We start from the raw sequence: 14,922 nt of genomic DNA on the forward strand, positions 1-14,922 counted from the left end.
CATTCCACATAAACTAGTCTGTTCAATTAACAAGCAGCAACAACTTATTTAATCAGCCTGAATAGCATAATAACAGGATACTTCTAAATGAGAAGAAAATGCCACTTTCTCCCCTATTCTCAAACGAGTTGTAGAAGACAATGTGCTTTTAGAGGAACGTTTGCAATCTCACAGAGGGAAGCAAACCTGAAAACTAATGCGCACAATATTTTAAACCCACACTGAAGTTAAAAGGGCTGTAAAGAAAATTAACTACTTTTCATTGAGAGGGAAAACCGTGCGCGGGGGAGAAAAGTGTCTGTTTGGAGCTGGCTCTGTGCTGTAAGTGTGAATGTTTTTTTCTCAAAACACTTGGTTTGTGCGGCTCTCCTGCTCTTTTACAAGCAGTGAGTCACAGAGGCGTGAAGCACCAGCAGATTTTTACACTGACACTGCTGACCATACATCAACGTGCGGATGCAGTGAGCCCTACACTGTACACGGCCTCTGTAATGTGTGTGTGAGAATGAAAAATACATGCGCATAAGAACATGACGCTTTCCTCTGCCGGTCACGGAACACAGACCGCATCCTACGAGTGGCCTCAAGAACATGTGTATGAAATGAGCTAGAAGATAGAACAATATTATATAGTGACACGCTCATTATTTAAAGCAAGGCTACCGTTTTAATAAAATTCTAGTGTATGGGAGGATATGAGATCATGATGGCACAGCTGTGCTTGTGTACATTTGACTTTAAGCATTGTGTGGTGAAGCATATTTCACAAAACAATAGAACAATTATCTTGTTTAAAAAGTTAACTTGAATTATTAATATTGTTATATAAGTTTTTATAAGTGGCAAAACTTGACCTAACAATCAGCAATCGTGAGCAGAAACTTAAAGAAAACTCAGGAAAAATGAAGTTGCAGTACCTGGAGGCTATCTGTGAAGAACAGTAGGCAGATTCACTGTTCAATATGAACCAAGGCCATGTGCCCAACTACCATTTTTTTATGATTTTTGGAAATCCTGAAAAAAACATCTTGCAATTTTTGTTATGAGCAAAACTGTATATATATTTTTTGGGTATATTCAAATTTTAAAGGGGGTGAGAAATGATTGATGAAAATTCTTACCAGTGCTTCTAGCAGCCAAGGTCTCCCGCATTAACATGTAACCAGCATACACCAATATTTGCGCATGTTAACATTATAACCAGCACATAAACAGAAACTTCATTAACCCAAGATAAAAAGTCTAACCAGCATGAATCTGAATTTAACTAGCACCTTACCATTATAACAACATAGGCTCGTTCTGAAAATGTATCCATATACATTTCTGGAGATCATGAATTATGTAGCCAGAAGTACGTATGGCTGCATTTCATCTTTAAAAGGAATGCTATGGGGCGGTGTGATGCTGTCCCTTTTCGTGCTTGCCAGCTGACAGCTTACCTCTGTATGGATGGCTGTTACCTGTTTGTTCAGTGGCTTGCCACGTATGTCGGTGGACTTGAGACACAGAACAGACCGCGAAAATGTTGATTGAGTTCGGTGAAGAACGGTTCAAGAAAGCAGGTACGACAAAAAAAAAAAGGCAAAAATGGCAAAAAGTAATATAAGTAAATAACAGGGGGAGAATGTGGTAAAATCTGAACCCGTGGTAAAAATCAGGCACCCATGAGGGCATTTCTTTTTCTGGATTGCTTTTGAAATGAATGTTGGTTGGGTTTAGGGAAGGAGGAGGATGAGTCAGTCAATTGTCATGAGCCAGTCATTCGGTCAGTCTACAGTCAGTCAACAGCGACCTCTGGTGGAATTAGGCGAAAAGAGCAAGCGCGAATGGCACGTGACAGAAATTTGGTGGATTTGTGAAAACAAAAACTGGATATATATAACCCATATATATATATATATATATATATATATATATATATATATATATATATATATATATATATATATATATATATATATATATATATATATATATATATATATATGGGTACATTTTCAAAATGAGCCTGGGTTGCATTATAAAGCACAATTTAACCAGTATAGATGGTTAAAAAAGTGTAATCCAGTTCCTTACCAGTAAAAAAGCAGCATTTAATCATCAATTGTACACTATAATTACAGCATAAAGCATACACAGCATAAAAAGTGTCAAACCAGTATAAAATTGGATTTAACCAAAATAAACCAAACTTTAACAAGCAACCTACCATTATAAATCTGAAATAAATCTGTTTAAAGCATTCAACCAAGCATTTAACAGCACAAACTGAACCTACCTAACCAGCATTTATCTGCATTTAGCCAGCACCTCAACATTGTTAACCAGCATTTACCAAGTTTAAAGCACAGTTTAATAGCAGAACAGTACAAACCCACACAAAGTGTCCAATCGGCATATACTGTACCTGTATTTAACCAGCACCTTACCATTACAAACTAGCATTTAGCCAACATAAAGTAGCATTTTTCAGCACAAGCCACATTTAAACTGTATAAACCTTCATTTGACTATAGCAAAACAATGTCTAACCAACATTTAACGTGCGCTTAATCCATATAAATTACACCTAACTAGTATAAATCTACTGTATATGATCAATTAGTCAAGACAACATGTTTGTAACTCATTATTACCTATTAAACTGAGTTAATCATGTTCTAACTTAACTTTTTAAGTGAAGTGAGCTGTTTTAAGTCAGTTTAACATAATATAAATCCAATGGACTCATAATGTTAATTTGATTTAACTTAAAAATTTAAGGCATTAAGATTTTTTTACAGTGTGCGTTCGTTTAACCACTATAAAGCTGCATTTTACCAGTAAAGAACCTGCATTTGCAAACCAGCAAACACACTTAACTAGCAACGTATTATTATAAATCATAGTTCAATCTGTTTAAAGCATTCAACCAAGCATTTAACAAAACAAAATTAACCTAACAACCATAAAGGTATCTAACCAGCATTTATTTGCATTAACCAGCACATACCAACACTTTTTCCAGTATTTAGCCTAGCATTTACCCAGTTTAAAGCACAGTTTAACAGCAGAACAGTATAAACAGTACAAACCTGCACAAAGTGTTTAACCACTACAGCACCTTACACTCTCAGTATTAAAGATACGTGAGCTGTCACGGGGGTGGTACCATTTCAAAAGGTACACATTTGTACTTGAATTGTCTATATTGGTATATCAAAAGTATATATTAGTACTTAAAAAAATTAAGAAAAACACTTTAGTACTTTTTGGGTACTAATATGTACCCTTGAGGTATCAATATGGGCCTTTTAGGTAAAAATTTGTTCCTTTTGAAAAGGTACCATGCCAGTGACAGCTTTCATACCTTTATGTCTGAGAGTGTACCATTACAAACTAGCATTTGACCGACATAAAGTAGTATTTAAGCCACATCTAAACAATATGAACCTTTCTTTGACTATCATAAAAAGTGTCTAACCAACATTTAACATGCACTTAATACATATAAATCACAACTACCTAGTATAAACTTACATTTAACCAAGCTGCAATTACCTGGTAAAAAACTGCATTTGACCAGCATACACATTTAACTAGAAACTTATCATAATAAATTAGCATTTAACCAGCATAAATTAGCATGTACCCATGCACCTAACAAGTATAAACTTGCATTTAACCAGCAAATACGATGTCTAGTGAGCATAAACTAGCACAAAACCAAAACAGACAAACATTTATCCAACATAAAGCAGCAAGTAATAACACATATCGACATCTAGCCAGCATAAATCTACATTTAGCCATCATTTAACCAACAGTGTTAATCAACATTTAACCTGCAGCTTGACTTTCTAAAACCAGCATTCAACCAGCATAAAACATCATCTAGAAGCACAAACCAGTATAAACAAACATTTAAACAGCTAACATCACCCATTAAAACCTAATCAGCATAAACCTGTATTTAACCAACAGAAACTGCATGGTAATTATTTCCAGTATATAAAATGTTCACATCAGCGAAGAATACTATCCCTATAGCATTAAAGTAGTGTATAGAACCTAAGCTTAACCACTATAAGCTACAATACCTACAACTACAGCAAAAAAGAAGAAAAAGTATTTTTACAGAATTTTAGAAAATGTCACATCACAGCACAGTTTCACATTTTAAAGACAATACATAGCATTCATGCACACGCACGCACGCACAGCACACACACACACACACACACACAAACTCACACACACACACAACTAGCTTGTACAACTGTCTTGCTAGCTAGTTGTGCTTGCTCATGTTGCCAGTCTCACTGTGATCAATACTGCCCATGGGCCAATCAGAAAACAGCTCAATGACAGCGCAGCCATCTCAGCTCTGAGATTAAATTGCGTTATATTTTATTACAGACAACCTCTTACATCTCTGTCAATGTTGCAATTGATTATTAAAACATGAAATATTCATATTTTGGAGAGATATCGATTTACATCAAAGAAACTCGTCGGATCATTTTTCAAATACAATGACCAAAAGCAGACATCTGTCATGGTGGGGTAATGAGGGGAGAATACATTAAACTAGTTTACATTTGTGTGATAACTGCACAGAGTTTGATTCATGATATCCATCAAACAGTCGTTACAATGTGTTTGTGTGTTTGCATGAGTGCCTGTTAATTTGTCATCATTGCATTGGCAACTGTAATAATACGAATAAGCAAAACTTTGGCTGGGTTAGAATGCAGCAGAGCATAAAAATGCTTTTAAAGCAGGAATATTATAGTTAACCTGAAATGTAAATAAAAGTGTTTTTAAATAACTTAAAATAAAATAAATGGACGCACAGTTCAAGTCACAATTCACACTATCAACTATACCAGCTTATTACCAGGGTATTATTAAGATATTAACTGTTTATTGGTATTTGTGTAAGTATATTCTTCTACCACATCCCTAATCTTACTTAAAACTTAAACCCAACTTATACCTTATAAACAGGGTGTGAATTATACAATGACTTTCGGGGGATGGTATGTTCAAATTTTTTCGATTATGTTTGGCAATATGCCTCAGTGAACCCACCCCACCCCCACCCCATTATCTGGTTTTGTCACAGTGATACCATTATTATTATTATTATTTTATTATTTATTTATTTAATTTATTATTATTATGATTTTTTTGTTATCGTTATTATTATTATTATTATTATTATTATTATTATTATTATTTGTTTTAGATTTTCTGTATATTTTTTATAATTAGTGAGTTGCCATGTAAATGTCTCTTTTTCACAGTTAATTGAAATAGAAAATAATATAATTAAAGTAACACATTTTCAGTTAATGTTTATTGGTAACACTTTATTTTCATAAAAATCAATTATAAATAAATAAATAAATAAAAAATAGATAAATGTTTTTAGATTTTATAATTAAATATTAAAAGAAAGAAATAAGAAAGACAGAACATTTTTGTATTTTGAAAAAGCAATCAATAAATAAAAAATAAATGTGTATATATATATATACACACACAAATTTTTTAAAAATAATATATAATAATATTTATTTGTTTGTGTGCTTTTATTTTTATTACATCCTAATCTGTAGCTTTTACCCTTCTGACAAGTAGTTCAAGGCAAAACATACAAAATAAAACACAAAAAACAGTCAACAGGAAGGCCACAACATTAAAAGAAAGTTTTAGCACTCAGGAAAAAATAAATAAATGTATGATAGTCCATAATATTTACACCTGATAGTCAGGATTGTCTTGCATGCTGAAAAGCTAAATAGATATAGTGCAGAGGAAAGAGAAAGGAAAGCACTCATTCTCAGGAGTTCACGGTTAATGGTGTGAGTTATGCCTTTGTGGTGAAACTCAGGGTCAGTAGAGGAAAGACAGCAATCTCCAAGGCTCTTCATTCAGCACTCTCTCAAAAGCACTCTGAGGGGACGCAAATGAAGATGGAGAAACGGAAAACAAGGCCACTCAGGAATGAAACTGTGGTGTGGGCACGTGCCATGAGAACTGAGCGGCAATACTTTCAGAGCTACAAATATCCTTATTGCTAAATAAAATGGCCAAGCAAACTAAAGTTTTTTGTTGTTGTTGTTGTTTGTTTGTTTTTTTCAAATGGCTGTGTTTTATGATTTCAAAGTGCTTTTGCTATTTTGGCCCATCAACCTCCCACAACCCAAAAAGGTAATGGCTTTATTGTTAAGTATAAACAGCCCTCTTTTTTTCTAGCAGTTTGGCCTTCAAACGGTGCAAGTACTTAGTTTCCATCCAAAGATGCATATTGGAATTATGTGCAAAACTGGAATATGGCATAAAACATTTGAGAATAGATAAATAGATGAATTCAAGGTGTTCAATGTACTCTGTCCTGTTATGCTGTCACATTTCAACTATTTATATTATCACATGATCTGTTAAAAGATGTATATGCTGAAATGTGTTCTTTAAATATGTTTCCATCACAGTTTATACACATTTTTCAGTTAAGCAGATGTTTTTAAGTTAATTTTTAAATTATGTGTATCTTGGCATTTCCATTAAGTATCTTTTTATGCAATATTCCATAATACACACAGTCTTTACTGGCAATCTGTGTTAAGATAATATACTCTGTGTTACCATTCACTAATACAGTGCCTTTAACTTTAAAATAAATAAATAATAATAATAACAATAAAATGACTTCCAGTTGATGAAGAAAACTAGAGTATTTTGGTACTGATGGGCAGGGCCTGACTTTAACACCCGCCAGCCCGCCAAATGAGGGTTCATTTCAACTGACGGGCTAGACAGCCACTTTAAAAAAGTTTTAACGGTTAAAACGGTTAAAACAGTTCCTTGCGTAAAGCATCTATTATCTGTTCTCTTTTAAACAGACTACACAAAAAGTGCACCCACAGTCCTGCTGCTTTCAAGAGCTTGATTTTTTAATGTTTTTAAATGTTTTTTAAGGGCCAGCGATTGCTTCCGCTTTAACCATTATTTGAACTGATTATTAAAGGGCCTTTACATTAACTGTGTGCATGTGATCATCCTATTATTATCGCACATGATATGTTTTTCACCTGCTCTCTTTTGCTTACAGTTATTTTGAGCTACAAACTATTACTTTTTATGCATTTATTTTTGATGTGGCTAGAAAAAAATGCTAGAAAAAAATTATTAGTGTTGAGCCCTGAAGCGTCATGTAAAATAAAAACTAATAGCACTTCGACACTATGAAACCACAGCTCATTTGATCATGCTTAATAAACAAGGTCATATACAACACACAAAAAGTGAAATGAAGGAGGCATGTGGACATAACTCAAAATCTAAATCAAGTCATTTTAGCATGCCAAAATCAAATTCTATGCATAAAAAAAAATGTCCAGATAACAAAGTGGTGGCTAGTGAAAATGGTGAGTGGCTATTGATGTTGTAAAACTACTAGCCAGAGTGTCTGGTGATCAAAAAACACTACTTTTGAACAGTACGTTTGTGTTTTTATCAGTGAAGAAATTCTTCAAATTTTACAATCATTTATGAGGATTACTGTGTAAAAAGGCTTATTATGTTACCAAAGATTGAGTCTCTATTTTTCAGTGAAACGGCAACGGACCTAAAAACATGAAAATGCATCATTATTTTGTTCCTCATATTTCCATTTTGGTGCCTTAATGTAGGAAATATTACGCATATGTGTCACCACATGGAGTCCGATAAAAAAAAGAAACTTTTAGGCATCTGAGATAAACATCAGATGGAACATTTTCTGCTGAAGTAAAAGCTGTTAGAAGACACAGAGTGTGCAGGAGGATATTATGCTTTCTATGTAGTGTTGATGTGTTTGATTTGGCCAAACTCTGATGTGCATCATTTTGTAAACTATTTTACTATTTACACTTGATATTAAGTTGCATTTTGGGGTCAACTTGCTCCCAACACACAAAGGAGACTCATTCCTTTTTGTACCTGGTGTTTCAATCAGTCTCTTTTGTTCACTTTTGACCAGTGCTGGAGAAAGTACCCAAATCAAGCACTCCAGCCAAAAGTACAGGTATCCTAATGAAATATTAATCCAGTGAAAGAAGAAGTCCTTCAAGATTCAAAGGCACTTGCTTTTTAATACACTTAAGAATTAAAAGTATAAAGTACTTTCTTGATGTTTAGTTTGCAAGAAAAAAAATGTTTATTAAATATGCTAGTTAATGATTCACTGATTTAAATAGACTCTCATAAATACTTCATTGAATTAACCCATACACCAACAATGAGTTAGCGCATGTCTTATGAAGCGAAATATTTTTTTTTTTTCATTTTTAACTTATAAACTCCAATCTCTGTCTTCCAGCTGTGGCCAAACGCTAGAATAATGTGTGATGTATACCGAATGACATAAAACACATTTGTATTACAGGCTTTGGGAATAGACCAGTCTTGCGGAAACCACTTACCACACCGTTTGTTTACCAATGTAGATGACGAAGAACAAGAAAACTAGTTGGCTTGGCATTACTGTATAACATTACACAGTATATTATTCCAACAGTGCCACATACACGAGCCTCTACGCGTCTTGCGACATGCGTCATATACATTTACATTTAGCCGTTTGGCAGACGCTTTTGTCCGAAGTGACATACAGTACAATTGAGGAAAGGTACCTGATGTGGTAGTAGATGTTCACGGAAATGAGCTAACAAGGAAAATATACAGTATATGTCATGTTTATGATATATACACACCATATATGTCATTTGCACTCAACACTTGGTAACGTGCATTCGGCCACCATCACAAGTCAGTCAGTGACTGGAGTTTATAATTTAAAAATTAGAATTTATTTTCTTATAAAAGCAGATCAATTCCCTGGTGGTGTATGGGTTTACTTGATGACAGATTTATCAACTTTAGTAAGCTTCAAAATAAAAGCCACTATTTAACACCATTATACAGCACAAAAGAGCTAGGATACAATTTAAAACTACTTTGGAAGTGTTCATCTGACCAAATATTTATATATACTCCGAGGATGGCTTGAGGGTGAGAAAATTAAATAGTAATTTAATTTATGGTTGAACTGTCCCTAACAAAATCAGCTTACTCACTCTGAACAGACTGAGTGAGACGTTGACTCGAAAACAGATGTATTCAGATTTGTCCAATTCGCAAATTAATTTTTCAGTGTGGATTTTGAACTGATTTACCATGTTAACTGACAGCACATCCACGAAAACCACATCAAAAGCTGTGGGCTTGTGTTAGAATCAGGACTGGCAAGAGAACATTGTAGCATTTTTCACCCTCAAACAAACTTACAATTTCAGACAGTTAAGTTGAAATACCTTTTGGCTAGCATACTTTAACCACTTCTATTCTAATGGCCATACTGGTGATTCTCAGATGCAAAAAACAGAATGGATTACACAGTTATTGTACTATGAAATAAGCCTGCTTCCAAGAAGGTTTGAGCAACTAGACTTGTTGCTATAAAAACAAAATCCGGATGACTTCTGAAACTATCCTAGATCGTATCAAATCATTAATTACATAATCCTGCTAACCCAGTAGTCCACATACCAAGAATGGACCTCTGGTGGGCAACTGTCTTAAAAAGTTTAGCTCCACCTTCAATTGAACATACCTGACCCAGTTTATAAAGGTCCAGTCAAGTTAAAATGATGTTGCTTAGATGTTAGTATCAGTATGTTTGTCTTCAAGGACATCTATAAGCTAGTATGATACAAAACAATGACAAACTTCAGGTTTAGAAGTTATAAAACCAATTTAAACATGTAAAACGTAGTTTGACACTTTTTTTTGATTTCTCCAGGTTACAATGTCCTGAATTTTCATTGCCAATATTAAGCCAATTGTTATCGTTTGTTTTGGTTCAATTTGAAATTTCCCCACCCAACGCATAGCCCGGAGGATCAGAGTGAGTGCTCTGACCCCACTCCACCCCCGATCCTAAATGTTTGTTTTTTCACGTCATATTATGTTTCTTATCACATATTGACCAATCAAATGCTCTCTAGTATCCGATATGCCCTGCCCCCTTTAAGACACTTCTCATTTGCTTTTCATTTGATACGCTTGATCTCAAGCACTTTCACTTGCAGAGCTGTGAGAAAACAAAACGCTATTGGTTGTTTTTTTGTTTGTTTTTTTTAAAGGAGGGGGTACTCTACACAGAAAAAAAAAATTATTCAGCAGAATTGTTGCAAACAATTTATATGGGTTGAACGTAAACAAACAAATTAAGTTTAGTTATGCTAAACTTTATTTGTTTGTTCAAATTCAGCCAAAATAAATTGTTTACAACCCCTTAAAAACAGTAAATCCAAAAAATCATCTTTGAATTTTTTTTTCAGTGTATGTCCTGCCTTCTCTTCATTTTTCAGTTGAGATTACATCGAACATTGAATAAAAATGCACATTTAAAAGCACCTTACGGGGTATTTAAAATCTTACTAGTCATACTAGAAGCACCGCAGGCATGTGTTTTGGGGCATGTTGGAGAGTAAACTCTACAGGACATTAATCTCTCTCCAACCAACCCCTATTCTACAGTGTTGAAGAACACTACTAAAAACAAATCAAATGCCACCTCCAAAGCCAAGGAAATTATTCAAACAAACACAAAAATCTCCAAACTCAGCCTCCTCCATCATAGATCTCCCCTTGCTGCTCTCCTGTTATTGAAAATGCACGCCGTAACCAAGATCCTCCCTCCTTTTGAAAATTCATGAGTGTTTGAAAGATTAAACGTGACCTTTTGTTGAGATTTTCCTGACAAACGCAGCACATATGGATTGCATGGCAAACCTCTTAGGGGAAAAAACACAAACACCTGTTCACACATATGCATGAACACTACACAGCAAAAAAAAAAAAAAAACATGAAGCTTCTTATGTATGAACTGAAAAGCACGAACAAGCGGGAAAGGGCTGTCGTTCCATGTTACACCCAAGACAAATGACAAGAGGATTCCATCTTCCTAACAAGCAACTTCTGTTCCAGCTCCATTCTCGATCCCTGAGGATGAGAAGGCCTGGTCCTCTCTCTCTATCTCTCATAAATACTCTGCAGCAACCAGGTTTATGACAAGCTCTTACAATAACATGACAGAACATTTCTCCGGGGACACTGCTGATGCATTCTGGGAAATGTATGCCTTGCAGTTACAGTATGCGATGGTTGTGAACATTGCAATGTGTCAGCTTTAACAGATATCCTGTGAGTAATGTTCTATTGATGAACATACTTATGTCATATTCAGTCGTGCCTCTAAAAAAAACTAATACGAAACATAAAGAATCGCATCCCACGGTGCAAATTCACATCACGGTTCTGCTTCTGATGTGTGCAGATGTCAAAAAGCATACTGTGAGAGTCAGTGTAACGATACTGGAGGATAAATTAAACATTGCTTATGTTCAGACGGAACGCGCTGCCTTTATTCATAACTCATGCCATCAGAGAACCTCTCTGGAGACTTCAAAAGCTACTCGAACTCATTACCATGTGCGCCTCTATCACTGAATCGGGCACAGTTACATCTCCATCTACTGCCGCCCAGGGCTACATTTCCGTTCTGTGTCTTGCATCAACTTTATGAAGTAAAAAAAAAAGAGCCCACGTTACATTAAAGGAAAATGACATTTAACGTTCTGACCACAGGCGATGTGGCGAACGCTGTAATAGTTTGGGTTTGTTTATGGTTTTCAATAACAACTTCTTTCTGACAGGTGTGGAGCTTTTCTGAGCGCGGATGTGAAACAGTAGATGATGTCAGCGCTCGAGGCGGTGTAAGTGAACATGACAGATGATTGGATATTTTAATGACACGATTTCATTTGCATATTAATGAATTCCCTCAATGAACCAACAGAGTGATATCTCCGGATACATCTTACGCAACGCCCTCTTAATGCTGGCAGAAGAACTTATTAATTATGAATGTTAGGCCAGTTTGAGCTGATTTCCATAGTTTAAAGAAAGGAGGAGGATCAAATCCTGAGGGCTAATTTGCTAATAGACTTGCAAATAGTTTACCATAAGGGATGATAGAATCGGGAGGTCAGATGTTGCTTAGCAGCAAACACCAGAGTGAGAAAGAACATTCTGGATTGATTAACTCACAAAACTTGATGCAGAGTCTTGGTATCTTTACTTTTTAACACTTTAACACCCTTCGATATCAAATAAATCAATGCTACGTTCATTTAAATATCAGAAAAGCAAACATAGATAGATAGATAGATAGATAGATAGATAGATAGATAGATAGATAGATAGATAGATAGATAGATAGATAGATAGATAGATAGATAGATAGATAGATAGATAGATAGATAGATAGATAGATAGATAGATAGATATAACTTAAATAAATCATACAGATAATCTTGATTTACATAATGTGTGATTCTGTGACCCCAGCAAAAACTCAAGCAGCCAATATTGCCAGATACACAAAACAGATCTCAAAAGTGGCCCTTAGGGGTGCCTTAGGTAATAACAGCACTCCTGCTTTATAACAAGACCATCAACTTCAAATTGCCCACCTAAGCATCAGGTTTCTTTTTAATTGCTTTGCCTCAAATTGCATATACCATTCATAGCGTCACAACATAGACAAAAATAAGAAAACTGGCAATTAATGAAAAGCTAATTGGGCACTTGTTTATAAACATCCAATTAATCTATCTTGGTTGAACATCTTAATGATAGTTTTTGTATTCAGAGTGGCTGTGCCCCGACCACCTCTTTACTAAGCATCAGTGACTCTTAACATAAGATAATTGCTGCCTTACTTCTGCTTTCAGTTCTGAAAATATTACATATTAATATTTAATCAAAAAATGCATCGCTCTTTTAAAATGATACCAACCGTTTGATTTTGCAGTCACATTTTGCAGAAGAAAAGAAAAGAAAAGAAAAGAAAAGAAAAGAAAAGAAAAGAAAAGAAAAGATCCTGTTAAATATATGGTAAATATATGATAAAATATGTCAGCTGCGGCCAGAAGCTAAAAAAATGATAACAATGCCTCAGCTATTATTACATATTTTACAGTTCAAAACAAATCTATATCAATAGTAACAGATACAGCTAAATATAACAGCCAAAACTTAAATTTTATTTTAACTAAAATATATAATATACACTTTCATACATACATACTACTACTACTACTACAACCAATAATAATAATAATAATAATAATAAAAATAATAATAATAATAATAATAGTAATAATAATAATAATAATAATAACGATAATAACAACAACAACAACAACAATAATAATAATATGTATTATTATAATAATAATAATAATAATTATTATTATTATTACATGTTGTTGTTTAGTTCTGTTGTTATAGAAAGCTAACATATGTGGTAAATAAAATCTAATTTTCCATGTTTAATATATAGCATTAAGCAAAATATGACCAATACATAGAACCTTAAAATAATACAATAATGGTGTAAATAGCCTAAAGTGTAATAAAACGCCATTATAAAGATGACTGATCACCCTAAAATATGAAACAAGTAAAAAATGTAGTGCTTAAAGGTTCTGAAAGTGATATCTTGCAGTAAAGCAGTACATTAATCCATGTATAGCTACACTTCGTAAATATAACTACTGCAAGTTATAACTCAAAATGTTGCACGATTTTTTCATTCAAGAACAAGCGCGCAGAATCAAATGGAAAGGCGCCTCTCTTGCCTGTTGCGCTGCGCATCGCGTGGCACGCTTGGCATTCTCACTCCAATAAACACACGCTTTACGCAGACCGAAATGTTGAAGGCTTACAGTTGAGGCTGCTAATGTCATTTCTCATTTTACAGACATTTACAAAATACAGTGAGCCCCACACATTTCCCTGTGCACTGGCACTCGCTTCTGTTTAAAGCATCTCTGTCCATTCGGGCGTTTGGTTCAGTGATGCGCTTCGCATACTTGTGCAAGCGTGCACAGAGTTATACGAGAATTCGCACCTATAGCACATGCTTCATCCCAAAGAGCTTCCGATAATGCAACAATCGTGATCGGCATTAAAAACAACATTATACACAGTCATAACAGAACATCACCCAAAGAATGCGTATACATACGGAGTGCACGAACTCTCCAAGAGAGCTTAATAGGGGAAAGTACTGTATGATGTTAAGGCTCTCGCAAACAGTTAAGTTGTTCTTACCTCTAGCCATCGCATATGGCAGCAGGAGGATCAGGACCGCGAGGAAGCCAAAGCAGGAGTGTCGTCCCTTCTTCCCAAAGCGTCCCATCATCTCTGCGCTTCTCTCCTGCGTCCCCAACTAAACCGGGGAGCCGCTCGCGTGTGCCGCTCTCATGCATGTGCCGTGCGTTCCCTTGGCTTCAGTAACAGGTCCCTCCCGTAGCGATAAACCCCGAAGTTCTGCGCGAATCTCTCGTCCGCGTGCTGAAGTGAGTGTCTCGCGCTTCCGTGAGACTGGAATAATGAAGCCGGTGCGCGCTGGCCAATAGCGGAGGGTGATTGAGGGCGGAGGGAGCGCAGCGGCTGTCCTTCACCCTGCTGCTCGGATGTGCCGCGAAGTGACCAGATGCGCCTGAGTAAGAGATGATACATGAGCATACATGTCAGATGTCGCCTAAATTCGAGATGACATATGAACAGCTGGTTGCGTTACACTGATTTCATCACAGATCGTGTCGGGCTCCTGGGGGCCACTGGGCTGAGAGCTGAAGCGACGGCGCGTCTCTCGTGCGTAATTTGCTCGGAAGAATAATGGATGTTCAATTAAGCAATATTTCGCACGAGCTAGAGTGTTGTCGTAGTTATGTCTGTAAACAAGTAGGGCCTAATTGGTCGAGCCATTTGCATCGCAGACAATAATTACGCAGTTCATAAATTTTGTTTCCACG

General features: G+C 35.5%; 1 protein-coding gene across 1 annotated transcript in view; it reads right to left on the reverse strand.

Moving 5' to 3' along the window:
* Window positions 1-14,703, reverse strand: part of unc5da (unc-5 netrin receptor Da) — a 357,597-nt gene extending 342,894 nt beyond the window's left edge. The window contains 1 exon segment of the mRNA NM_001328349.2: window positions 14,216-14,703. Coding sequence (NP_001315278.2) covers window positions 14,216-14,306 — 91 coding nt within the window. The 5' untranslated portion in view covers window positions 14,307-14,703.
* Between the last annotated feature and the right edge of the window lie 219 nt (window positions 14,704-14,922).

The sequence above is a fragment of the Danio rerio genome, chromosome 21, assembly GCF_052040795.2.
Source record: "Danio rerio strain M-AB ecotype USA chromosome 21, GRCz13ab, whole genome shotgun sequence".
NCBI lineage: Eukaryota > Metazoa > Chordata > Actinopteri > Cypriniformes > Danionidae > Danio > Danio rerio.